The sequence below is a fragment of the Macaca nemestrina genome, chromosome 11 (genome assembly GCF_043159975.1).
Source record: "Macaca nemestrina isolate mMacNem1 chromosome 11, mMacNem.hap1, whole genome shotgun sequence".
Lineage (NCBI taxonomy): Eukaryota > Metazoa > Chordata > Mammalia > Primates > Cercopithecidae > Macaca > Macaca nemestrina.
The window spans coordinates 117,069,602-117,095,335 of NC_092135.1; the positions used below are offsets into that span (position 1 = coordinate 117,069,602).

Sequence of the window (25,734 nt, forward strand, 5' to 3'; positions counted from 1 at the left end):
CCCTGGCATTGCCCTGCCCTGCCTGACCTGGGGCAATAATCAGAGCCACCCTTCGCCACTGATAGGTCCACTGGGGACTTGAAAACACAAGAATCCCTGAAGGACAGGATGAGGGGAGTCCTAAGACTCTTGAGAGGCTCTGTCTGTGTAGGGGTCGGGGGGCATCACCAACTGGATTGAAGAGGGAACTGGGAAAAACCCATACTAGTGCCAGGGGCTCTAATGGCTGCAGCCATACTCAGCCCTGCCATGCCTGTGGGCACCTGCCACTTGCCCAGAACACAGGCCTCCTCTGAGCAACTGAGGGGTGGCTGCTACAGCTCACCAGTCTTCTGATGGGTAGGGAGGGAAAGGAAGAGTGAAGAGCGGGTGGTATGGAGTAGCTGAGGGCAGGAGGTATGAAGATGCTTTCTAAATGCTGGAGTTCAACACCACTGCAAGGGATTGTCATTGCTCAAAGGGTCTGGGGGCTGGGCTCACAGGGTGAAAGTCTCCCCTTCGAAGGCCTTGGGAAGCAGTGGGATTTCCCACTAATTTCCCTCCTGCGAATGGAGCAAAGGGGACAACTGTAGGAGGCTCAGGCTTCCCTGACTCGGCAGGGAACTGGGTGAAGATAAAGGTTGAAAATGCTCTGGGATTACAGAGGAAGCTCAGACCTTCAGTGTACAGTAAGGAAGTTCTGCCCTGCATGATGGTACCTGGGCCAGGGGATGTGTGGAAGCTGCAATCCAGCTATGAGCCCTGCTGTGGGGGTGTGTCCACCCCACCCACAGGATGGCAAAGGTGCCATCTGAGCTAGGAGTACCCCTGGCCCGTAGTGGTGAACCTTACCAAGCAGAGGTTTGGGACGGGTGCCATTTAACAGAATTGCCAAGGTGTTTTTTGTTTGTTTGTTTTAGTTTTTTTTTTTTTTTTTTTTTGACAGAGTCTTGCTCTGTCGCCAGGCTGGAGTGCAGTGGCACCGTCTCCAGCCTCCGCCTCCCAGGTTCAAGCGATTCTCCTGCCTCAGCCTCCCGAGTAGCTGGGATTACAGGCACGAACCACCACACCCAGCTAATTTTTGTATTTTTAGTAGAGATGGGGTTTCACCATGTTGACCAGGATGGTCTCAATCTCTTGACTTTGTGATCCACCTGCCTTGGCCTCCCAAAGTGCTGGGATTACGGGAATGAGCCACTGCACCCAGCCAGAATGTCTAAGATTTCTACCAGCACTTTGCTGTCAGCCCCACCACAGCCTATCCACACACAACCTCAGCCATCTTACGCTTGGTAGCCAAGGATTCTGGAGCCTGTGGGGAGGATCAGCTTGGCAGGGAGGGACTCTCGCAAAGATGAGGATGGACATCACAAAGCAAGACACCAAGGAGGCAAGAGGGGCAGGAAGATTCAGGAACCTTTATTGATGGTCTTCAGGGAAGGTGTCTGGGGCCATGGATCCTAGTGCTGGACTCTCCGGATGGACTGAAGCTGCCCAGTGTGGGCCTGTGTGCCGAACTCACTGTAGGTACGGAACTCTCCGCTGTGCCGGTCTCGCTCCAACACATACTGGTAGCCTCGGTAGCCTGGGTACTGGTAGGCCACCCACCTAGGCCAGTGAGGGCACAGGGCAGGGAGTAAGCTCTGCCCCCACCCCTACTCTATGTTCTCCACTAGCAGCCCCCCTTTTTGTAGCTCCCAGCCCCCAGCTCCAAAATCACTGCTTCAACTTTCCCTACGTGGCTCTCTCCCTCCCCTGGCTACTGCTCCCAGTCTTCCTATCACGGTTCTCATCCTGTCTCCTGTACCGACCCTCCATTGCCTCCATCCCCTCATGTTCTCCAGCCCTTCTTCTGTGCCTATATTTTCCTCTGCCCCCCATTCTCCTAGGACCTCCTCATTTCCTCCCTCCCAGTCTGTCTCCATCCTTGCCTCCAAGTCCCAAATATCTCTCTTAGCACCCTCCCCACATCGCTTTTCTCCACCCTCTCCCTTGGTCCCCATTGCTTTCCTGCTCTTCTCTCTGCCCAGTTCTGGTTCCAGGACTCACGCTCCGGAGCTGACTTTGAGGGAACCCACATCCTTGCTGGCCCAGCCCATGGAGGGCAGGGATGGGTAGTCATCAATGAGGTCAAACTTGCAACCTTGGAAGTTGTCCCCCTCAAACAGTGTCACACGGCTGTCACTGTGGTTCTGAGGCACAGGAAGGTTGGGACAGAAAGGTCAGGGCTTCCAAAGGGTTGTTAACAGATACATCCTCAGCCTCACTTCCCTTACCCATTGCCCCACACAAGCTGTGCAGCTGTCTAGGACCCACAGGCACTCCCAGAGCTCAACCCATCAGCTCCCTGGCAGGCTGGGAAATGGATCGCTCAGAGGCTCCCCCAAACCTGGCCTCTCCCATGGCTTTGGGCTAAGGAGGTGACTGGGGAGATAGGGTTTCCAGAGACCCTTTCAGGTCAGGACTAGAGAGCACCTTGTGACATGGGCCTGTTTTGCAGGAGCAAAGCCAGAGGTCCTTAAAGAAATCTGTCCCGTTCACCAAGAAATCTGTCCCGTCCCCCTGAGGGCTTCATTGACTAAATGTGCAATCCCCTGCCCAGCCCCTCAGCACAGCCAGCGTCTCACAGATTAGTGCCCAACTAAGGGGTACTGGATGGCAGAATCAGAACAGACATGTCAGGGCATCAATACTGATTGCATCTTGGCTCTGGCCTTCCCACTGCAGGGTTCTTCAGCCTCTTGGAACAGAGGAAGTGGGCTGGCCTGGGCTGGGTCCTCTGCTCTCCACTCCCCAGCCCTACTAGCAACCAGGTCGGCACAAATGGAAAATGAGATCCTCTCTTCTGGTGTATTTGATTCATTACCAACACCCTCACACATACAATAACACATACACAAACACACACTGAGACTGACTCTTTTCAGTGACCCTGGGCAAGCCACTTTGTCCCTTTGAGCCCCATTTCCACACCTGTGTATGGGGCTAACAGCAGCCACCCTGACCTCACAGGGCTGTGTGACGCCAGAGGCACTCACTCACACGTGTGAACTATTGGATGTGAGGGAACGCTAGACGCTCAGGAATGGGATGGCCTCAGTGCTGTCCATGGTGATGATTTCTGGATTCCAGGCCTACGCCCACAATCCCAACTTTCTTGGGGACACCCTTCTGATTCTGAGAAATAATGCTACTATCACCCATCTCGGAGTTTGTTTACATATCCCCCCTGCAGGGCTTGAACAGCCTTTCCAGGCGCCATGGTGAGGCCAGGGCCTGGAGTTAGGAGGCAGAGGAGGAGAAGTGGGCTGTGCTCACCGCGCAGAGCACTGGCCTGAAGGACAGCAGCTGGTTGCTGTTGTGGCTGCTGCTGCCACTCCAGGCGCTCCAGCGAGGATAGTCTCCCTTCTCCAGAATGAACTGCTGTCCCTGGAAGTCGGGGTACTCAAAGGCCACCCAACTGTTAAAGGAGAAGAGCTGGGAGGTATCTGCCTGAGCCGCACCCCCACTGCCTCCCCCTTGCTTGCCATGATTGAAAAGACTGAGAAGCACAGTATTTTTCTCCAACCCCCAACCCTTCCCCTGACACACCCATTGTATGGCAATCCAGCCCCTCTCGAGACTAAAGGTCCCAAACCTGCTGCTCTCTGGGGTTTGAGGAGCCCAGGCTTCCCGCTCAAGGACCCCAGGTTGGGAAGGAGTTTTCCTGCCTATGAAGATCTCCCGACCAAGAGCTCCTGCCCCAAAGGTTTAGGCCTTTGCACAGGGACACATTGGAGGACCCCTCCCGAGTATCATAGCAGGAACTGGGACCTCAGTTGGGGCAGGGGTAGGGGGCGGGAGGGTGGGAAAAGCTGGACTCTAAGACCAGAGTGGGGCCAGGGAAAAGGATTGGGTTTCTTTTGTTAAGCCAAGCGCAGAGCCTTCTACTTTTGCACAGAGAAAAACTCTGGGAAGGATGTAAGTACGTTAGAAACTCCTTCACGGCGGGGTACTTCTCGCCTGTGTCTCTTTACCACAAAAATACACACTTTCCCATGATTTATCTTGGGATGGGTGGGGAATTTTGGGGAGGCTATGGGGTTTCCCAAGTTGGCAGGTCTCTCCAGGGTTCACGGGACAGGGTGCTGAGGCTCTGAGCCTACGCCAGTGGAGCCCAGTGCCCCTCAACCTAGCCCAGCCGCGGCCAGGCAATCACTCACACGCCGTTTTCCACCTTGACCGAGCGCACCCTGTGCAGGCCTCCGCGCTCGCAGACGTTCGCACAGTCGCTCAGCAGCCGACAGCGACGGCCCTGGAAGTCCTCCTCATCCCAGAGCGTGAGGCTGGCGGGCGCTGGGCCCGTTGCGGGGGCGCTGCTCATGCTGCTGCGGACAGGAAGGGTGGAACCACGCGCTCAGCGTCTCAAGAGCCCCGTTTCGAGCCACAGCCTGCCCAGTCTGGTTAGGAGGTGAAGAACCCGGGGACTGGACCAGGCCTTAGCTTCTGGACCCAGCTGCCAGGGGCTCGCCCTCTTCTCGCTCTCCCCGCCCTTTCCCACCCCAGCAGCGGGCATTCACCGGGTGGGTGAGCGCCGCACGCGAGAGAAATGGACGGGCTGCGAGGCTGCGCGCGGCCAGGCGGGCCGGGCTTTATACCCTGGCCTTGTCCCCCTGCCCGTACCCTTTCCTTCGGGGGTGGGGGAGCTGAGTCAGCAGGCAGGCTGCGGTCGGCTCTGTTCTCCGCGGGGGAGCCGAGGCCTCTCCCGCAGCCGCCGCTGTGGCCCCAACCCCCGGGGAAGACAACAGAAAGTGCTGAGGCGCGCACCCCGCGCCCGCCACAGCCCAGGCTGACTCGGTGCTTTCTTTCTTTCCAGCCTGAGCCAGGCAGGGCGTGCCAGGCCTCGGGGCAGAACTCACCCTCCCTGGCCCGGCCCTCGGGACGAAGGGACCTGACCTCCCCGGGGCCTCGGGCTAAGACCGCGCTGCTGACTCGCGGAGCGGAAGTTCTTCCCAGAGTCTAATCGCCAGCCTTCCTCGGCCCTAGTCCAGGCCTCTCTTTTGGGCGATGCTAGGGCGGAGGTAGAGAAGGCTCCTTCCAAAGGATTCGCTTCACGTGCTCAGTCCTCTTTTTCCTGGAGGATCGGTCCACCGCGGCCCCTTTCCTCCCAAGTGTGCGTTCCCAGATCCTGCGCCGCGTCCTCGGGGTGTCCTCGGGTCCGGGAAGGAGAGGAGGAGGTGATCAGGACCCGCCACGCGGCGGCGTCGGGCGCTGGAAACGACCGCCCGAGGGCCGCACGGTTTACTCAGAGTTTAGGCATAATAACCACCCAGGGAGTGGCTTGCCGCGGGAGGCAGGAAGAATGTTGGGCCTCAGCTCGGCCCAACCCGTGCCGCTTCGGGTCTCCCACAAAGTTCCAGGCTCTAAGGATTCCGGCCCCCAACGTCTGCCTGAGAGTTAGCAGCTGGGGATGAAGCGCTTAGTTCAGGCGGAGCTCTCTGTTCAGGCTTTCGGGTGCGTGAACTCCATCAATTCTAAAACTGACCTGTGAGGAAGATGCTGTTGTTGTCCTGCATTTCCCAGATGTAGAAGTGGAGGCCCAGAGGGCTTTGGAATGTGGTGGAGAGGTCACAGCTAAGAAATCTTGCAGGGCCGGCGCAGTGGCTCACGCCTGTGATCCCAGCACTTTGGAAGACCCAGGTGGGAGGATCTCTTGAACCCAGGAATTTGAGACCAGCCTGGGCAACACAGTGAAACCCCGTCTCTACAAAAACAAACAAAAATTAGCCGGTCGTGTTGGCATGCGCCTGTAGTCCCAGCTACTTGGGAGCCTGAGATGGGAGAATTGCTTGAGCCCAGGAGGTGGAGGTTGCAGTGAGTGAGGCGAAATCAAGCCATTGCACTCCAGCCTGGGCGATAGAGTAAGCTGGGGAAAGGCAGCGGTGGGCGGGGGGGGGGGGGGGGGGGGGGGGGGGGGGGGGGGAGGGCGTGGGTGTAGAGAAAGGGGGAGGGAGAAGAGGAAGAGGAAAAGGTTGGGAGCCACAAAAAGGTTAGGAGCCCCAAGGGGTAGCTCCAGGTAGGAAATTTTCTCACCACTTACAGTGGAATTTTCTAACCACAGCAGCTGTTAATGAGACACAAAGGCTTCTTGCAAAATTGTGAGTTTTCCTTAATGGTGGTGGGTGTGGGTGGGCATATTCCAGCAGAGGTAAGAGGGGCTAGTGAGAAGGGAGCTAATATTTTGTTGCTCCCACGAGTCACATGCTTCCCTTATGGGTCCTCAGGACAGTCCAGTGAGTTAGGTTTACCTGCACCGATATGAAAACGGAGGGTCAAAGAGGTGCAGGGACTTGTCCAAACTCATATGGCTAGCCAGTTTCAGAGCAAGAATCGAGCTCGGACCTTTGGAAGCCAAAACCTGTGCTCCACCACTGTCCATCGGAGCTCCTGTGCCAAAAAGTGCTCACAGGCCAGCTGTAGCCACCCCAACTCCCAGAAGCCTTGCCATACCAGCCTGCCTTCTAAGCCTTCTTCCCAGTGTTCCATGCTCAGCCCATCTCAGAGCCTTTGCATTTGCTGTTTGCTACCTGGAGTGTCTTGGTCACAAGATGGTAGCAGAGCTGGCTCCTGTGTCACCTCCTTGGTGATGCTGTTCCAGGCACCCTTCTGTCCATCACATCAGCCTTTTTTCTTTGTAGCATTTATCGTGCTGTAAAGTAATCTTTTTCATCTTATGTTTATGGGTGTACCAGCATCTGCCTTACCAGAGTGTAAGCTCCATTTAAAGGGGCAGGGACTGTGTCTTGTTCTCAGTTGTTATCCTCAAACTTAGCACAGTGCTGGATGCATAGTAGGCACTCAATAAAACTTCTTGAACGAGTGAGCGAACAAGGTGGTCAGGCATGGGCAAAATGTCCACGGAAAATGGGTGTAGAGAAAATTCTCCAGTGGAAGTGGGGGGGTGGTGGCTTGCTCTCCCACCCTTGAAGTTCTGGGTTGCTGAGAGTGGGCCCTGGGGCCAAAGGCTCCCTTGGGCCTCTATTTTCCCTGGAGGAGTTACTGTTGGAGCTCGCAGTGTGTATGAAAATGGGTGCCAAGAGTACAGGGCCCTAGAACTGGGCATGGAGGTAGAGTCGGAGTGAGGAGGATATGGGTCAGAGATGGGACAATCTCAGGCAGGTTTGATTGGGGGTGAGGTCAGAACCGTGTCCTGATTCCCTACCTTAGCTGGGGTTTGAACAAATACAAACCGCAAGGAGGGAATACAAACTACAGAGTGCGCACGAGCCAGTTCTGGACCCTTGGTGTCCCAGTCTTTGCCTTCAGTGTCACCAGCCGGGGCAGCGGGGAGGGGTGAAGAATCAGATCTCTCCTTCCCTCCTTCCCCCACCTCTATCCGACAATTCTGAATTCGGCCACCAGAGGGCGCGAGCAGGCCGCGCTGGCCCGAAAGCTGGCGCGGAGGGCGGGGTGGAACGGAAGGTCCAGGTCGGCAGGGACCGCGGGCGCGGGTGGCTAGTGCGTCAGGCTGTGCGTCTGCGCTGTCCCTGACGCGGGCGTCAAGTATTGGTCAGAGGGTGTGGGGGTGTCTGTCGGAGACTGGACACTGTGCACCGACCGGGGCTAGGGGCTGGGTGTACTCCTGAGGGCCGGGCTCCACGTGTGGGTCCGACGGCGGCGGCATTCTGCAGGAGGGGTGCGTCGCGCCTTTTCCAGGGTTAGGGGAGGAGGAAAAGTGGGGAGGTCGTCCAGCCGAGATCCAGGTTAGAATTAAGAGTCCCGCTTGGAGTTGGGGAGGGGACCCCGTGTGTGAGAAGGGCCCCTTCTCCTCCTCCAGTGTGAAGCTCTGGTCTTGGCGGCAGCCAGCCTTTTCCCTTTTCTACCTCTTCCCTCCTCTCGGAAATGGTATAGAGGTACCCCCACCTTCTCACCCCTTCACCCATGGCTTTTAGTTCTAGTAACTGCGACCAGCTCTCTCAGAAACGGGTATGCCTACCAACACCACCCATAGTCACTGGCCCAGAAGACCTCTAAACATCTCAGGGTTCCCCAACACCCTCAGGCCCCTCCTGACTTTGGGCCTCACAGTCATCGCCAAAGAGAACAACCACTGAGGGGAAGGGGCTTCCAGGCAGCCCTGCCTACTGTGCCAGCGGAGGACGCTGGGATCGATACCCCTTGGGTACCACGGACCCCCTCCCTGTCTCCTCCTTTCCCCACCAGGCTGGTCCAGCTCTGCCCCTCTCCCCAGCTGCCGTGCCCCCCCACCCCTAACAGCTGTTCCTGTTTGTTTTCCCAGATCAGTTGTGCCCAGAGCTTCCTGAAGGATGGGTGCCCAGGTGGCTTTGTTTGCCAGCTCAGTACAGTCACCCCTACCCCCTCCACATCCACAGGCTGGCCTTGGGGCATGGAACGGGAGTTACGTAGACAAAAAACAGCAACCCCAGTCGACACCTCACAGAGCCCTCAAAATCTCGCAGAGATCTTATCACCCTCAGACACCCCCACCCTGGCCTCATTCAGTTCTCCATCTCACACTGGGACTTCTGGGCCCCACAGGGAAATCCTCAGGCCCTCACCCCACCCCTAGCCACCGTCTCCTGCCCTCTGATTTCACCGAAACCCACATCCCATACAGACCCATAAGATCCCACAGATAATCCTTTGAGCCTGAGTCCCCTCCATGAGGCCCTCAGATCCCACCCAGACCCACATGCCATGTGGGGACACATAGATCCTGCAAGGAAGCCTCAAACCCACTCCTAAGCTCCTGCCCAGATCTCCATCCTCAGCAAAGGCCCTGAGAATCCCAAAGAAGTGGCACCTCTCTCACCTAGAGCCCCAACCCAGGAACAGCCTGACTGCTCAGTACTGCTGGGCAGCGGAGAGGGGCTGGTGGCTCATGTCCTCTCCTCCAGCCGGTCGCCTCCCAGCCCTCCCCCTTCATTTTACTGGGAAATCATCCAGGGTTTGGGTACTGAAGATGCAAATTCAGGGAAGGGTGCCTTCCCCCACCCTGCCACCATCACCAGCCCCTCCTTTCCACCCCTGCTTCTCTGGCCCCCGCCCCCACCCCCAGTCTGGAGCCCAGAACCAGCAGATGAGCACCTTCCCTGAGGCTGTGCAGGACTGGTCTCCTGGGAGACAGAGATAACGGGTACAGAGACCAGTCTAGTTTAGGCCATTTAGGAGCCCCACCCCCACAGAGTCATTGTTCTATCCCACTAGAAACAGAGCCCCTCTCCTCTGCCTCTCAGTGGGGTTAGAGAACTGGCCACCATCCAGGGAGCTAGCAGGCAGCTTTCACCGTCGCTCACACACCTGGACACAAAGCCACAGGGCTGGCACAGGGTGACAGGGAGAGGGCACACACAGACACATGTTCAATCAGATGGAGACAGAGTCATCCACAGTTCCAGGCACATAGATGTGATGCCACAAGCTTCACATGCAAATAGTCTCGTTCTAGGATTCAATAGAAACCTCAATGTCATATTCATGTATGGGCAGACTTATTCCTCAAAGATTTAATATGATGTACTATGTGCCACGGGCTGTGCTGGGTACTGGACTCACAGGCGAATACGCCCCATCACTTTCACACGTGCACATACCCACTCCACGGTCACCCAGGGAGGCATCAGCTCAGCCACCCACCCAGGGTCATACAGACACTGAAAGGTGAAGATAGTGGGTTAAGAGGCTGTTGTGCTGATTTAAATGCACGTAAAACAGAACTGGCCTGCAATGTCCACTCAATAAATGTCTGCCGCTGCTGCTGCTGTGGTTGTGGTTATAACTGGCTCTGATGCATGTACTTCCCATCACCCCTGGGGCTGGCCAAGCTGGGGGAGTGGTCAGGCTGCAAGCATGGCTCTGGGAGCCGTATCCTCCTTCTCACCCTGGTCCCTGGCAGAAGCCAGCCTAGTGCTCAGGATGGAGCACCTTCCTGCCTCACCGTATTTGAACCACTCCTTAGTTCATGACCTCAGTTTGGGAAGATTGGGAGGGTCAGAGGGCAGGGTGCCAATTTCCTTTGTTCTTGTTCAGGCCTCTGCTGTCTAGGAAAAAATGCTTGGGAACCGAGCCGAGGACCTGTCTTCTGGTGTCAGTGCTTGTCCTAGCGCCATTTGGGGCGTTTGGTCAGTCACTCCTCTCTTGAGGCCTCTGTTTTTTACCTGTAAACGAATCTGGCTGTGGTTCCTGGGGGGGCCTCCCAGCCTTGACTCCTGTGATGCCTCTGGAAGGTTCCTTCCCCTCCCTATCCAGCCTCTGCCTGCCCTACCCACCCACCCGCCTGGCCTAGCCAGAATGAGGGGGCGAGTTGCCACGGTCTCCATGGGGACTAATCTCCAAGAAGGTCAGTGAGGCTCTGGTACTGCCTTGGCCGGATGGGGATTAGCACCTGGGTATGAGTCTCCCCCCTGCCACCCAGTGCCTCCACTCCCGGGTCCCCCCACTCTCACACAGACCCTAGGCGGCCTCTAGGCCCAGAAATTCCAAGGCTAGGCCAGAATCATTGGGGCGAGTGGGGGCAGAGCAGCTGCTATAGCTGTTGGCTTGTCCATCTGTGGCTAAGAGGGAAACTGAGAGAGATGGAGTCAGATCTGTGCCCCTCACTGGCCCCCGGTGTCCAGCCACAGCCTGGGCCTTGCCTCTCCCTCACGTTCTGTCCTTTATTGGGAGGAGATGGGCTTCCAAGATAAGGGTATCACCCTCCCCCCACCTCCAAACCTGGCTCCCACCTAGAAACCACCTGTTTATCCTCTGCTGGGGCTAATTCCCACCCCAGTTTGGGGTGGGATGGGGCTGTTTCGCAGCTTCCCCCTTTCTCCATACACACAGTGCCTCCTGCCTCTGGTCCCCTGAGCCCTAACCCCATGTCTCCACATCCCCCATCCCTCTCAGTGTACATCTCTTGTTATCTTGAATTGTCTCCATGTGTCTCTCTCTGTTCCTCTTCCCTGGTTTCTCTCTGGTCGTCTCTGTCTCTGGTCTCGCTCTCACAGTCTGGGGTCTGCAGCCTCTGCGGCCCCTGGGATCTCCCCTGTGTTCTCACACCCCTCTGTCCTTCTGTCTATGCTCTTGGTCTCTCTCTCATCCTTCTCCATTTCTCTTCTGCTGTTTCTCAGCTGCTGCACTCCAACTGCTCAGTTCCTTTTCCACTTCCCCCACTACCTGGTCCCTCCCCCACCCAGGGTGCTGACAGGGACGACAGGAAGCAGGCCCCAGCTTTGAACGGGAGGGGGAGGGGGCCTGCCTCGCACACCAGCTGCTCAGTGCCCCCCTCCCCATGCAGCCCCGCACCTGCAGGCCTGCCCAGCACCGGGAGACTCCGCCCCCAGCCTGGCAGCTGAGGAGGGACCTGGATGAGAGGCCAGATCCCTGGTAATGGCCAGCAAACGCAGTCTTAGGGATGGATGGGGGGCGGGGGGCTGGGGAAATTAGGCCCCGGGGTGAAGGGGTAGTAATTCTCAGTCACCAGGAAAGATCCCAGCCCAATGGGTGGCAGCCTCCTTCTCACCACCCTCCCCTCAAGGCCGTGTGTGTGTGTGTGTGTGTGTGTGTGTGTGTGTGTGTGTTTGGGAGGGGGTCGTTCCAGGCGGAGACCTCTTTGTTGTGCAGACCCAGGATGTGGAATCCTGGCCCCTGCCATGGTTGGGGAGGGAAGAGGAAGCCCTGGAAGACACAGGGAAGGTGCGCTGGGACCATGCCAGGCCCCTGACAGGCAAATCTTCCAATGCCAGGCAAAGAGCAAAGGGCTGGCCCAGGACAGAGCCAGGTCAAGGGGGCCAGGAGAGGGCTGCACACACCCTAGCCCAGGACCCAAGGACCTTCCCCCGCCCCTGGGGCTGCTCCATGAAGAGCCCTCCTGTAGTCCACCCTCTCCTCAGACCTGCCAGGGATCTGTCCAACACCATCTCGCCCCCTCCCCCTCCTCTCTCTGTGCCACGGTCTCCGGCTCAGCAGATCCTTTGGGGCCTCTGGGTAGTTGGGTGACATAGGGGCACTAGAGCCGGTGGTGGTGGAGGGGACAAGCCAGCACCTCTAGGAACATGCAATTTGGAGGGACTTCTGACCCATCTCCCAGGGCTGCCTCTGCCTGAGCTGAGGGCTGCCTACCTACCCCACCCCAGCTGATGGAAGCCAGGACGTGGGATTCTGAGGTTTGAGGAAGGTGGTGAACGGCTGTGCCTGGGGGCTTGTCCTTTTCAGTCAGTCTGACTGTCACAGACGTGGTTAGACTGAAAGAGGGACCAAGGAGGTGTCAGGGAGTGACATCTCAGGATGTCAGCAGCACCAAAGAGATCCTAGGAGTGGATTTGAGGTTCCATGAAGGCCCTCAGCTTCCCCCGCCCAGATTTTCCACGCCTCAGCCTTGGCTCCAACTCCGTGAGGGCCTCCATCTTCCCCAGCATGGCCAGGAGCCCAAGAACTTGGACAGGAGGCTGGGGAAGCCCTAGCCCTCGCGGGAGGCCAGACCAATCGTTCACTGAGCAAATGGGAAAACCAAGAGGCCGGGAAATGACTTGCCCAAGGCCACAGAAGTCGCGGGGACAGAGGCGGACTAGAATCCGGGTTTCCACCTCCAGAAGGGTTTCTGTTCTGGGCCACGGCCCCCTTCGCCACCCGCTGGAGCCGGCTCAGCCCGTATTACGACGCAGAATGGAGCCTGGCAGCCCAGAAGCTGCGGGCAGGGCAAGGCAGGGCGGGTGGGGCCGGATGGGAGCCGGATCTCCACTTGAGCGGCGCACAGCCTCTCCCACCCGTATGGTGGCGATGGCGGTGGCGGTGGCGGCGGCAGGTGCCTGCGTGGCGATCAGGCCGGGCCCCCGGGCTGGTGCTGAGAGGCCGCCCCTGCCTCACGCGAGCCGAACGAACAAAACGCTCAGGTCCGGTTTGTGCGAGGGGCTCGTCGCGGGGCGGGAGCGGAGGGCCCGGGGCCTGGCGGTCGCCCTCGGTGATCTCCTGGTCCTGGTCTTCCGCGAGCGCAGTGCTGCACAGCGCCCCGCTAGCCTCCGCCCTCACCTGAGCGCATCTGCGGCTGACACGTCGGCGGCCGCGGCGGCCACCGCAGGTGCGCACCTGGCCCGCCCCTCCCTTCCCAGCCATCCTCCGCTTGGCTTTCCTGGCCCCTCTGCCCGGCCCAGCCTAGCTTGGCTTCGTCCCCAGCCCACGCCTTGGAGCTTGTCCCGGAGCCCGGGCTCAGTATGCTCTTATACTGCCTGTTCAGTCCCCGCCCCCAGACACACACACTCACACCTGTCCAGGCGCCCGTTTGCTCGGGGCAAATATTGACTCATGGAGGCGGAGCCCCCCCGTCCCTCCCCCGCTCCGGCTCTGAGACCGGAGCTTCTCCGAGGCCTTGGTGGCGGGGGCGGAGGGGAGGGTGCTGGGGACCTGGGCGCCTCTGGAACAACACCAGATGTCACTTTTCCACCCACCTGCCTCTGGGAGGGAGGAGCCGAGAAGCAGAGGACAGAAGCTCCCAGGCGGGGGTTAGGAGGAACCGAGAGGTGGGTATCCATCCTCGTCTGAGGACTGATTCACAGTGGGAGTCGCTTAGCAGGGTCTGTGGCCCGAAATCCAGTGGTGACCTCGACCCGCCCCAGCCTAATTCCTGGCCCTCCGCGGCGTGCCTCTGTTCTCCTTCCTCCCCAGCCTCTTGGGCTCTTGGAGCTCGCCAAATGCTAAGGGGTTGGCCCTGGGGGTGCCGAGCCTCAGAGCAGGCGCGGCGCGGAAACGCGAGGGGTGGCCCTGCCCCGTGGACACCTGCTTCGCTGGCCAGGCCTGGCACTCAGTTACTGTGCACCAAGCTACGCTGGGGCAAAGGCCAGCCAGGCCCCGCCCGGAGCGCCCTCCACTGGCCAGACCCGGTCCAGCGGCCGGCAGCTAGCGGCAAGGTCTCAGTCCAGCTGCAGTGCGGGCGGCGAGTGCAACCTCCCGGGCCCTAAGTTCCCGCCGCACCTCTGCAGTCAGCCCAGGCTGCTCCCTGCCATCCTTCCCTCTCAGAGCGTGCGCGCACGTTTCCCCCTCGTCGGGGAAATAAAGTCAAGGTAGATATAGAAAAAAGACTAGATGCTTTTACTGGCGGGGTGGCGGAGAGGGGGCCAGGCATGACCTAAGGCGGCATGTCGGAGAGGCTGGGCGCGGGCATCTACAGAAGGTCGGTAGGAAGTGGCATCACCGGGTGGAGTACCTCTGCTTGCTGCGTCGGCAGCAGCGTGTCCGGGGTCAGAATCCTGGAAGACAAAAAGTCCCAAGTAGGGGTGGGGACAAGGCTTAGGGAAGAGCCTGCCTGCCCCCCTCGCCCCTCCGGCGCGGTCTGCACGGCCGCTGGCCCCGGCGCCCCTACCTGGGCACACAGAGCGGTGGCAGGGCGATGACGCGTGGCCGCGAGGTGAGCACCACCTCCCCGCGGCTCGCTTCCACCAGGATGTTCTGGATCATGTTCTCCAGCAGCGCCTCCTGCAGGTTGGTGAAGGCCGGGAGCCTGTGACGGGGCGGGGGCTAGCATGAGCGTGGCCGCAGTGACCGCGCGCCTCCTCGCTCGCCTGTCCGTGCGGTACAGTGTGCCGCGAGCTCTACAGAGATTCCCATTCGACTCCCTTCATCCACTACAGTATGGACCATCCTTGTTTCAATGTTACAGATGTTCCAAGTGTGGCTAAAAGATTCCAAGTTGCCAAATATGCTGCTGGTTTAAGGGGTGGGATTCAAACCCAGGCAATGTAGTAGGCATCTCAGGGTCAAGTTTGGAGAAAGGTAGGGAAGTGATGAGAGGGCGCAGAAGGGACTGGGTGGGGCCTAGGGAATCCCTACAAGGACATAAATCATCTGTAGGGCAGCCCCAGTGGGAAGTCCCACCTGCAAGACAGGTGGTCCTTTTCTGGCTCTAGAAGCCCATTTACAAGACTTTGCAGACTATAACAATTCTCCTGGTAGTCATGCCTTGGTAAATGTCAACAACCAGTTCTCAGAGAAAAAAGAATGAAGTTCAGTGTTGGTGCTCAGCTGATACTCCCGCAGAGGCCTTAAGCTACCAACATGACCTCACTAAGCACTGAGTGAGGATGAAATGTGCATACAGGCAGCGGCTGTCCTTGGCATCCCATTGCCTCCTAGGAGCCTTCTGCACTTCGCCTCCTCCCATCCTCACTGGGGCCTGGCTGCTCACCTTCTGATGGCCTCCTTCTCGTCCTGTTCTTGCTCCTCCTTCACCATGACTTTCAGCTGCTGTTGCCACTGCCATCGAATGGACTCCTGGGACTCAGGCTGTGGTGTGGGCCTCATCCCTGCCCAGCTCACTTTCTCTTCCTTCTCATCCCTCTCCTCCTCCTTCTCTATCTCTTCCTTGCCCAACTCCTCCTCCTCTTCTGTCTCCTCTTCTTCCTCCTCTTCCTCCTCCAACTCCTCTTCTTCCTCTTCACCCTTCTCCTCCTCCTCCCCTTCTTCTTTCTTCCCCAACCCTGGATCGTGCTCTGGTCTGTCTTCCTTCGGCTGCTTGCCCTTCCCATCCTCCCAGCTGCTGGAGGATAGAGGCAGGATTGGCATTAAGTACAGGCTGTTTTTCTGGTCCCTGAACTTAGCTGACGGCTCATTCCAGAACTGGCAGAAGTACGGCACCTGCTCCACCAGGCTTTGGTCCACAGCCTCATGGAAGTTCTTGTCTTCCAGCAGGCCCCTAGGTGGCAAGGAGAAGGAGAAGGCCCTTGCTGAGGGGCCCTGAAGCCCCTGGGGAGGCCTGGCTTAAGAGCTAGGTGCTAAGTGGGAAAGGGGCTGCTAGGTGGGGAGAGGGGAGCCCTCGGTCAGTTGTTCCTCCTGTCCCTTCTTTCAAGGAAGACATCTTTGAGCCTCATGAACTTTTAGAAGCAAGCATAGTATGGTGGAGGCAGGGCAGGGCAGATTCACACACATACTGGGCAGGAACCCTGGGGAGACAGTGAACTGGCTCCAGACTCATCTGCCAACCCTGGAAAGGGGCAGAACTCAGGACACAGACCTGAGAATCCCTCCAGCCAGCTCCATCAGAGCCCCACTGTCCTGAGGTGGGTGGGTCGGGGGGACAGTGGCAGGATCTTGCAAAGAAGTTCTGTTTCTTTTTTTCTTCTCTCTCTCTTTCATTTTTTCTCTTTCTCTTTCTCTCCTTCTCTCTTTCTCTCTTTCTTTCTCTCTCTCTTTTCTTTCTCTCTCTCTGTCTTTCTTTCTTTCTTTGTTTTTCTTTTCTTTTCTTTTTTGAGACAAGGTCTTGCTGTCTCCCAGGCTGGATTAGAGTGGTGTGATCATGGCTCACTGCAGCCTCAACATCCCAGTTAATCAAGCTAATTAATGGTCTCAAGCTATCCTTGCACCTCAGCCTCCCAAGTAGCTGGGACTACAGGCATGCACCACCATGTCCAGCTAATTTTTGTATTTTTTGTAGAGATGGGGTCTTGCTATGTTGCCCAGGCTGGTCTCAAACTCTTGGGCTCAAGCCATCCTCCCACTTCTGCCTCCCAAAGTGTTGGAATTACAGGCAAGAACCTCCGTGCCCCACCAAGTTCTATTTCTCAAGAAAGGAAGAGTGCTGGAATGTAAGGGGCTCTGGCTGAATGAGCTGAAGGGATGAGAAAGTGGCAGTGAGGGCCCAGGGTGTAAGCTGGTACCTGATGATGGTGGTGAGAATGTCAACCAGGAGCTGCTTCTTCTGCTTGGAGACAGGGCCCCACTTGTTAGGGGATTTTCCCTCGGAAGTCTCTGACTCTTCCCTGGGGGCCTTCCTCTTTGGCAGCTCCCTGTGGCAGCCATGACATTCTGAGTGGCCTGGGCAAGCCACCATGCTGGGGTTGGGGGCACAAGCTGTGGTGGTAGCTGCCCAGTGATGAGGACACAGATGAGTTTGAGGCACTCCCAGCCTTAATCCAAATGTAGTGCTACTGGGCTCAGAGAACCAAGCTCAAACCCTCAGAGTAGCACAGGAGCTAGAGAGACTCCCAGTTGGAAAAAGAAGGAACAAAGAGGGGCAGGGGGTGCCTATGTGTGTTCTCCAGGGGGGCTTTGGCTGTTTCGTCCCCCTTTCAAAAGGACCTAAGTGGTAATGGGGCATCCTGGGCCCAGAGGCACTCAGTGAGTCCCACTGCCACTGCCCATGCTCCACCCCTCACCATGGGTTGGGTCTGGGCAGCCCCTGCTCTGGAGTGGAAGAGGAGACAGAGAGAAGAGGAAGGTGACTGCTGCCTTTCCATGAGCTTACCGGTGCAAAAAGTGGCAGGGAAACTCTGAGAAGAAGTTAGCCAGAAAATAGTCGGTGGCATGGGCTCGGGCGGTAAGACCCAGGCAGAGCATGCCTGGAGAGGGTGGCTGGGGGCAGGGCCAGGACATCTCCTCCTTTGGGGTCTGCAGTTTCCAGCTGGCGGGCCGGCTGACAGACTGCTGGTTCTTGATGGGAGGCAGCGTCTTTGGGAAGGGAGGGACATGGATGACAAGGTTTTGGGCACTGTACCCACATCACCAATGGGGTCCTTGACCTAGTTCCCCATCACATAAGCGTGTGGCCCCACTCATTGGCACTTTCATCCCTCCTTTCTGGGAGGCTGGTCCAGGGGTCGGAGGTCTCTCTGGGAGAAAGCAAGGACCCTCCCAAGTTGTTCCGAGAAGATGGGCCTGGGGCTCGCTGCCTCACCTTGTACTTCCTCACAGGTTCACAGGCTGTGCAGCATGTTCTCTTCTGTGGAAGAAGAGAGATCCTTGCTTAAGATGCAAGAGGCCCAGCCGGAGGCAGTGCCTCATGCCTGTAATTCCAGCACTTTGGGAGGCCAAGGCGGTCGGATCACCTGAGGTCAGAAGTTCCAGACCCGCCTGGCCAACATGGAGAAAGCCCGTCTCTACTAAAAATACAAAAATTAGCCAGATGCAGTGGCACGTGCCCGTAGTCTCAGCTACTCAGGAGGCTGAGGCTGGAGAATCGCTTGAACCTGGGAGGCGGAGGCTGCAGTGAGCCAAGATGGCGCCACTGCACTCCAGCCTGGGCAACACAACGAGACTCTGTCTCAGAAAAAAAAAAAAAAAAAAAAGATGTGAGAGGCCTAAAGAGACTCCCCCACTTTGATCCTCTCGCTGCCCTCTTGGTCCTGCCCAATTCCCTGTCACATTTTCCTCTAGAACCTTCCCTAGAGAAGTGCTGCCTGTAGACCAGGAAATTCCGGTTTCCTGAGTGAAGTGAATGCCATCAAATGTAGGTGGGCAGCTCCAAGGGTGCTTGCCCTGGTGCCCTGGAGCTCTGTGGTTCGGTGAGATGAGAAATCAGTCTCCCTCATTAAGATTTAATTCAGAAATTCTTTCTCTCATGCCCCCAAGGAGAGTTGTTTTTTTCTTTCTTTTTTTTTTTTTTTTAAAGACAGGGTCTCACTCTGTCACCCAGGTTGGAGTTCAGTGGCCCCATCATAGCTCACTGCAGCCTCGAACTCCTGCATTCAAGAGATTCTCCCAACTCAGCCTCCCAAGTAGCTGGGACTACAGGTGTGAGCCACCACACCAGCTAATTTTTAAAAATGTATTTCTGTAGATGCAGGGTCTCACTATGTTGTCCAAGGCTGGTCTTGATCTCCTAGGCTCAAGCAATCCTCATGCCTTGGCCACCCAAAGCACTAGGATTACAGGTATGAGCCACAGCGCCTGGCCTTAGGAAGTAATTCGTATCCACAGTGGGGCCACAGCTTCAGAGGGGAGCAGTGACTCCTTGTGGGTTCAGTGTGGCAGACACCAAGGTGACCGAGGAGCAAGAATACCAGAGGTCATTCTTGAAAGAGGTCATTCTTGAAAGAGGTCATTCAAGAAAGGCTGTGAAATTAGGGGAGGAACCAAGACAAAGTGCTGTCTCGTGTTTATTGTCGGACCCTCCCCCTCCCAAAATACATACTAATAGCTCCCATTCAGTGAGCACTTCCTGGGTGCCAGGCACTGTTCTAGGCACTTTACTGGTATTAACTTATTTAATCCTCACAACAATGTTACAAACCAGATATCTCACTCACATTAAAAAATATTTTTAGACTTTTATCTTTTTTTTTTGAGACAGAGTCTCACTCTGTCTCCCAGGCTGGAGTGCAGTGGTATGATCTCTGCTCACTGCAACCTCCGCCTCCCGGATTCAAGCGATTCTTGTGCCTCAGCCTCCCAAACAGCTGGGATTACAGGAAACTGCCACCACTGCCAGCTAATTTTTGTATTTTTAGTAGAGACAGGGTTTCACCATGTTGGTCAGGCTGGTCTCGAACTCCTGACCTCAAGTGATCTACCTGCTTCGGCCTCACAAAGTGCTGGGATTACAGGTGTGAGCCACCATGTCCAGCCTAGGCTTTTATCTTTAACCTTTTTAATATGGAAAATTTCAAATGTATACAAAAGTGGAGGGGATGCTACAAAGAACTCTCCATTGCCCATTGCCCAGCTTCAACAACTAGCACCTCATAGCCAGTCTGGTCCAAGCTGTGCCCCACCTCTGGATTATATTGAAGCAAATCCCAGATGTAATAGTACCCACCCCTACTTCTTACAGCTGAAGGTACTGAGACATTACATAGGTTGGCTGAGATCACAAAGCTAGAAATCATTAACTCCAGGGATGAAACCTGGGCAATCTGTTTCCAGAGCCTGCCCTTGAAGCCACAGTGTCTTCCATCAGAAGGTGAACTCTAGGCTGGACACAATGGCTCATGCCTGTAATCTCAGCACTTTGGGAGGCCGAGGTGATCAGATCACCTAAGGTCAGGAGTTCGAGACCAGCCTGGCCAACATGGTGAAACCCCATCTCTATTAAAAATACAAAAATTAGTTTCTAGTGGTGGGCGCCTGTAGTCCCAGCTACTCGGGAGGCTGAGGCAGGAAAAAGAAGAAGGTGAGCTCTGCTTGTCTCCCCTGAATCCCCAGCGTGCAGCACACAGTAGCCACTCATTAAATGCTGGCTACATGAGGCAGGGAATGGACAGCCAGCCTTCTCTATCCAGAGAGCCTCTCCGGATGGCTGTGGAGATGCTAAGCTGAGTCTAGTGAATGGAATCTAATCTCTTAGGGAAGGCTGGCTGGCTGGTTTGGCCTGGAAGGCCACCTTGGCCCACTACCTCTGCCCCCTCTGGTAAGGCCAGTCAGAAAGATCTGGGTGTTTGAGATCTACTCAGCCCTTCTCACCTTCACTTTCTTGTCGGTGATGGTAAACTCCACTTCCTGCCGCACCTTCTCATCCTTCCACTCCTGCAGCTCCTCGTGATACTGCCTCATGAGCTGCTGTGGGTACAGCTATGGCCCAGGACAGAGAAAGAGAAGGCCAAGGTCTGGAGCTTGCCCTGGGCCTTTGCTGTAGGCCCTCTCCCTTCCAAGGGCTGACTTCCGCCTTTTGCTGGGGTCTGGGGATCTCACAGTCCATCTCACCCCACCCCAGCATTGGGAGCCATGCCTCCATCCCACCTTACCCCTGGGGCTGGTTCCTACCTTGCAAATCAGGTCTACACTGTAGAAGCTGGCATGCACAGAGGCCCTCAAGGTCACCACAAATGGGACCGTCTCTTCAGGAGCCACCACCCCTATCATGGGACTCACGGACACCTGTTGATTTGGGGAAGGAGTCTCTGGAGATTCACAGGGTTGCAATTGGATAGGATGGCATGGAATAGGATGGGATGAGATGGGATAGGGTAAGACGAGATGGGACAAGATGGGATGGGATGGGATGGGACAAGATGGAATGGGATGGGATGAGATGGAGTTGGGTGGGATGGAGTGGGATGGGATGGGGTGGGATGGGATGGGATGGGATGAGGTGGGATGTACTAGGATGGAGTGGGGTGGGATGGGTTGGGATGGGATGGGATGGTGTGGTGTGAGATGAGGTGGGATGGAGTGGGGTGGGGTGGGATGGAGTGGGGTGGGATAGGATGGGATGGGATGGTGTGGGGTGGGATGAGGTGGGATGGATTGGGGTGGGATGAGGTGGGATGGAGTGGAGTGGGGTGGGGTGGGATGGAGTGGGATGGAGTGGAGTGGGATGGGATGGGATGGGATGGAGTGGGGTGGGATGAGGTGGGATGGAGTGGGGTGGGATGAGGTGGGATGGAGTGGGGTGGGATGGGATGGGATGGGATGGAGTGGGATGGTATGGGATGGGGTTGTATGGGATGGGGTCAGGTGGGGTTGCATGTGTCCAGAGTTCTGATGGAGGTTCAAGGGCTCAGGGGACTCTCACCTCCCCAAAATCTAGAGGACTTGGCTGCCAGGAGAAGGCAATTTCCTCGTTCTTGGAGATGTTGTTGAGGAAGAGCAGGCGGCTGCACTTGCTCTGCACAGGGATGTTTCCCAGGGAAATATGGGACTGGGACAGGAAGACATTCTGTGGGTGGAGAGTAGAGGTAAAGAAATAAGAACTGGCCAGGTGCGGTGGCTCATGCCTGTAAGCCCAGCACTTTAGGAGGCCAAGGCGGGCAGATCACGAGGTCAGAAAATCAAGACCACTGGGCCTGGCCCTCTTGACACTGTTCAACACCCCCACTCCTGTGCCATCTTTTAACATCCTCATCCCAGATAAGAGGGTGGGATGCAGGGCCCTGTGGCAGGTGGAGCGGCTTGAGCAGAAACACCTGTGGGCACTAGGTGGCAGGGTAGGCCTCTCATGGAGCCGGTGCCACCTCCTGAATCTGGAGGAGGGTGAGTTCCAAGGCCTCATCTCAGACTCTGTCCTTCCTCAACTACATCTCATGTCCCTCCCAGCCTCCCCATTGTTCTGTCCTGGCCATCCTGGGCTCTGAGGCTCTTCCCCAAGGCCTCAGGCCTTCCCAGTTCCCCTTTCCCCACCTGTCCAGGCACCACCAGCCTAGAGTGTATGGAACTGTTGTCCCACGAGGAGATGTTGTGGAATGGGGCTGTGTCCCCCATCATATGGGGGTCGTAGCCCACTCCCTGGAAGTGGATGAGGGCCGAGTTCCATCCCAGGATGTGTATGGGCACGTCCACCTGGGGAGTTAGGAGGGTTGGGGTAGGGACTGGTCAGAGGGAGGCCTGCTGAGGAAGCCAGCACCACCCCACCTCCCACATCATCCAGGCTGCTGCTCACCATGTAGGTCTTGGCCTCGATAGGTGAGAAGATCCACAAGACCCGTGCAGTGGTACCTGGCTGGATCTCCCCTTTGGGGTTGAGGCAGCAGAAGATGGGGTGATCGAAATTTTTTTCCTGAACCTGTGACAGGACATCGGTCTGGACCTCATATGTCACAGGCACTGAGCTACCATTATACAGCTCATAAATCTGCAGGGGGCAGGAATAGGAAAATTGCCACATCAGTTCAGGACTGCAAACCAGAAAGCCTGTGCCCACTGTGGGAGCACAGGCTGATCTCCATGATGTCACCCTTTGAGTCTGTGAGCTCCTCTAAAGATCTCTGATTTCTCGTGTGGCTTGATTACCCAAGAAGTATTTAACTGTATGTTCAGCTGGTGACATTTTAGGATAATCTGTAATCTTATTTGTAAAGGAGCAGCTTATTTTATTTGTCTTCAATTTAACTTCATCAAGTTTTTTTTGTTTGTTTTTGTTTTTGTTTTTTTTGAGACAAGGTCTCACTTTGTCACCCAGGCTGGAATGCAGTGGCATAATCATGGCTCACTGCCACCTCGACCTCCTGGGCTCAAGCAATCTTTCTACCTCAGCCTGCCAAGTAGTTAGGACCACAGGCGTGCACCACCACACACAGCTGCTTCAAAAAAATATATTTTTTTTAGAGATGGGGTCTCACTATGTTGGTCAGGCTGGTCTTGAACTCGTGGCCTCAAGCAATCCTCCCACCTCTGCCTCCCACACTGCTGGGATTACAGGATGAGCCACTGCGCCTGGCCGAGGGAGTTCTGCTTAAAGGCAAGTAAGGGGGCGGAAAGGTCTGAAGGACCAAAGACCAACTCCAAAGGTTGAGAATCATAGAATGTCCTAGAAGAAACCAGATATCTTCTGGTCCAATCCTTCCTTTTAGAGATGAGAAAATTGAAGCCAGAGAGAATAGAGTCCATCTGGATTCAGTCCTGGCCCCTTTTCCCCTTTCTGAGCACTCACTCCTGAACGTGCTGACTCTATTTCTGTAGCCTGGACCACCCTTTGAGCTCCAGACCTGGTACTATGGGTTGAATGCTTGTGTCCCCACAAAATCCATATGTTGAAACCTAATCCTCCATAGAGTAGTATTAAGAGATGATCAGGAGATGATTCAGCCACAGGGGCAGAGCCCTCATGAGTGGAATTAGTGCCCTTATAAAAGAGGCCTGTGGAAGCTCGTTTGCCCCCTCCACCATGTGAGGACACAGCAAGAAGCCACCGAACCAGGAAGTGGGCCCCCACCAGACACTAGATCTGCCCATGCCTTGATCTTGGGCTTCCCAGCCTTTTTAATTACGATAAATTATAATAAATTAAATTACAATAAATTATAATAAATTTTCTGGTCTTTATAAGCCACCCAATCTATGGTAACTTGTTTTAGCAGCCAGAATGGACTAAGACACTTGGTGTCCACCTTCTACCTGACAAGCCCTCTTGGTTGTCTCATTAGCATCTCAAACTTGGCCAGAACCAAACTCTTCATTCTAAAGCCTATTCCTGCTCCCAGTTTATCTCCTTTTAGCAAATGGCACTACATATTCCCAGTAGCTCAAACCAGCTTCACTGTCACAGCTCCTGCTGGGAAGCCAGAGGGTTAGTGGGTGTCCACAGAAGTGAACAGAGTTGGGGATAGGAAACTTCCCTCTAGATCCAGGAAGCCCATTCCTTGGCCTCTAGGCTGAATGGCTGGAGGCCTCTGCTCAGAAACACTTGGGCTTCTAAATGATTAGAAATTGCACAGCTGTGAAATGTTTGGGAAAATATTATGTCCCCCTCTTGGAGATGACCAATGTACATTTCCAGAGCAAGGAAACTGTATTGCCGTCAATCAGTAAAGAAAGAAAGGTCTAAACGTTCCCAAGTTCTTCACATTCCAGAAGGACATCCTTTTTGGAGCAGTGATTTTCACACTATGGCTAAGCCCTACTGGTGAGCACATCTAAATCAATGTTGTGGGTCATGTCCAGCATTTTAAAAACTGGACAGAATAGAATAAAAAAGAAAATATCAGTATACTTTGCATGTAGTAGTATAATTATCAATTTGTGATACTTCCACTTTGGTTGTATGTTTACATATATACTGGGGTATAAGCATATATAACATCAAATATATTAGTATGGTTCATGGTCAAAGAAGTTTGAAGAACATTTTGCTAAAGGAAAAAAAAAATCCTCATCTTTTAATTGGAACTGGACCTGGCAAAGGGCTTAGCACCAGGCACCAGGACACTGCAGCCTCTCCCCTCAAGTCTCTCCCAGTTGCCCAGTCTGGGGGTTCAACCTGCTGGCCCAGCCCCTCAAGTGCTTCCAGACAGCCATGTCTTTGTTACTCTTTCAAGGGCTGACACTCATACCTAGAGACCAACACCTAGGCCTTCTTGGTCAACAGGACAACGTGGACCACTGACCTGCCGTGGGGGTAGTGTGTCACCAATGGGAACAGGAATGAACTGGTGGGTAGTAGAGGTGAAGTGCACATACTTCTGCTCCGGCTTCACTGTCACACCTATGAAATTTAGCTGGAAATAAAAGTTCCCCAGGAGGAACTGACACAGCCAGCGGAGATTTGGACCCCAGCTTCCCAGGAGAACACAGCTCCCTGCTCCTGTCCAGCCAGCCCCGTCCTCCAGCCTGAAACCAGGGCAGGGCCAGGGTTCTGGGCCTCACCAGGATCTCCCGGCCATGGGACACCTTGAAGAGCACTGGGAGGTGATCAGTACCGATGAACAGGTGGCTAGAAAGAAAAGTCTGGGAGTGAGTTCTGGAGCCCTGGTACAAGAAAGAGAGCAAATGGACATGACATTTCTGTGGCTTTGAGCTGGCCAGCCCCTGGGAGCAACTCGCCCTTGAGTTGGGATGGGGCAAGAAGGAAACTAGACCTCCCCTGCAGGTGAGAAGGTGGTCCTCCAAGGGAATGGCCATTTGGGGTGCCCTGGAGTCACACAATGAAAGGCCAGGGGTAGGGGTCTCTATGACTGGAAGTGCAAGGGACTTGGGAGGTGGGGAACACCTGTATTTTAACTCCACCATCTGCTCCTGCCCGGGACTCAGGCTCCCAGCCTTGGGGCTGATGGAGAAGATGCAATTGTCCTGCACGCGCATCTGGTGGAGCTCAGTGGAATTCAACTCTGCTTGCTCTGCCCAGAGCTCCACGTCAATCCGCTGGTCACTTGGAAAGAGGAAGGCCCTGGGAGACGGATGCAAAGCCATACAAAGAACTGGTCAGGCAGAACAGAGAGGCAGGGGCTCTGAGACCCCGACGGGCAGGTGGAGCCTTCTTCCATGACTCCCACACTTCATGCTCCATTTGGCAAACTGTCCCATGTGTGTCTGAGCAAATGTGGCTGTTGTGGATTCTCATTTAATAATGGCCCCAAAACCCAGGAACAGACACAGGGCCATGGCAACTCAAGAAGTGAAGAGTGGGGCTCCCACTGTGGGTGCCAGGAGTCAAGGTGTTGCTTGAATATGGGGGCCACTTTGAGCTGGCCATGAACCCTTCTGTGACAAAGCTCTTGGGAAAGGGCCATTTGGGACACCTAGGAAGGCTGGCACCACCAACTAGCAGGCCCAGGGAGTGGGGTGTCCAGGTCAACTTGGGCACAGGGTGGAGAACAGATGCTCCAGCAGGGCTGGCACTCTTGAAACAGAAGCAAGTCT

The 25,734-nt window shown here is 55.8% G+C and overlaps 2 protein-coding genes across 13 annotated transcripts in view; both read right to left on the minus strand.

The window, feature by feature from the left end:
- Positions 1-1,377: 1,377 nt before the first annotated feature.
- On the minus strand, positions 1,378-8,179 carry LOC105481242 (crystallin beta A2). Of its 6 annotated transcripts, none has more exons than XM_071073401.1 (7): positions 7,599-8,179; positions 6,052-6,667; positions 4,878-5,722; positions 4,182-4,346; positions 3,298-3,439; positions 2,029-2,171; positions 1,386-1,571 (listed from the first exon to the last, which is right to left on the minus strand). In XM_071073401.1, the coding sequence occupies exons 4-7, from the start codon at positions 4,340-4,342 to the stop codon at positions 1,412-1,414; spliced, it is 606 nt and encodes a 201-aa protein (XP_070929502.1). In that variant the 5' UTR covers positions 4,343-4,346; positions 4,878-5,722; positions 6,052-6,667; positions 7,599-8,179; the 3' UTR covers positions 1,386-1,411. The 6 variants fall into 6 exon arrangements, with proteins under 6 accessions (XP_011738978.1, XP_070929502.1, XP_070929501.1 ...); XM_071073400.1 differs by having other exon boundaries at positions 6,052-6,266; positions 6,546-8,179; XM_071073402.1 differs by having other exon boundaries at positions 4,878-5,422; positions 5,504-5,722; positions 6,052-8,179.
- A 5,841-nt stretch (positions 8,180-14,020) lies between these two features.
- LOC105481243 (cilia and flagella associated protein 65) overlaps positions 14,021-25,734 on the minus strand; it is a 40,005-nt gene continuing 28,291 nt past the window's right edge. For 5 of the 7 annotated variants that reach the window (XM_071073408.1, XM_071073407.1, XM_071073404.1 and 2 more), the window contains 15 exons: positions 25,085-25,261; positions 24,742-24,808; positions 24,483-24,593; positions 22,040-22,231; positions 21,781-21,939; positions 21,176-21,319; positions 20,425-20,538; positions 20,125-20,232; positions 17,621-17,665; positions 17,192-17,394; positions 16,605-16,733; positions 15,962-16,222; positions 15,137-15,643; positions 14,315-14,452; positions 14,021-14,201 (listed from right to left, as the gene is read on the minus strand). In XM_071073408.1, coding sequence (XP_070929509.1) covers positions 14,117-14,201; positions 14,315-14,452; positions 15,137-15,643; positions 15,962-16,222; positions 16,605-16,733; positions 17,192-17,394; positions 17,621-17,665; positions 20,125-20,232; positions 20,425-20,538; positions 21,176-21,319; positions 21,781-21,939; positions 22,040-22,231; positions 24,483-24,593; positions 24,742-24,808; positions 25,085-25,261 — 2,440 coding nt within the window. In that variant the 3' untranslated portion in view covers positions 14,021-14,116. The remainder of the gene's footprint in view (positions 14,202-14,314; positions 14,453-15,136; positions 15,644-15,961; positions 16,223-16,604; positions 16,734-17,191; positions 17,395-17,620; positions 17,666-20,124; positions 20,233-20,424; positions 20,539-21,175; positions 21,320-21,780; positions 21,940-22,039; positions 22,232-24,482; positions 24,594-24,741; positions 24,809-25,084; positions 25,262-25,734) is intronic. The other 2 variants (XM_011740677.3, XM_011740685.3) reach the window with 2 other exon arrangements.

Bases quoted from the DNA above. Each gene is read 5' to 3' on its own strand.
- LOC105481242 (XM_071073401.1), bottom strand. From the start codon at position 4,342: ATGAGCAGCGCCCCCGCAACGGGCCCAGCGCCCGCCAGCCTCACGCTC. The intron at 2,172-3,297 runs GTGAGCACAGCC...CCTGTGCCTCAG, and splicing joins TCAGGCCAGTGCTCTGCGCG to AACCACAGTGACAGCCGTGT. The intron at 1,572-2,028 runs GTGAGTCCTGGA...GTGGCCTACCAG, and splicing joins CTCAAAGTCAGCTCCGGAGC to TACCCAGGCTACCGAGGCTA.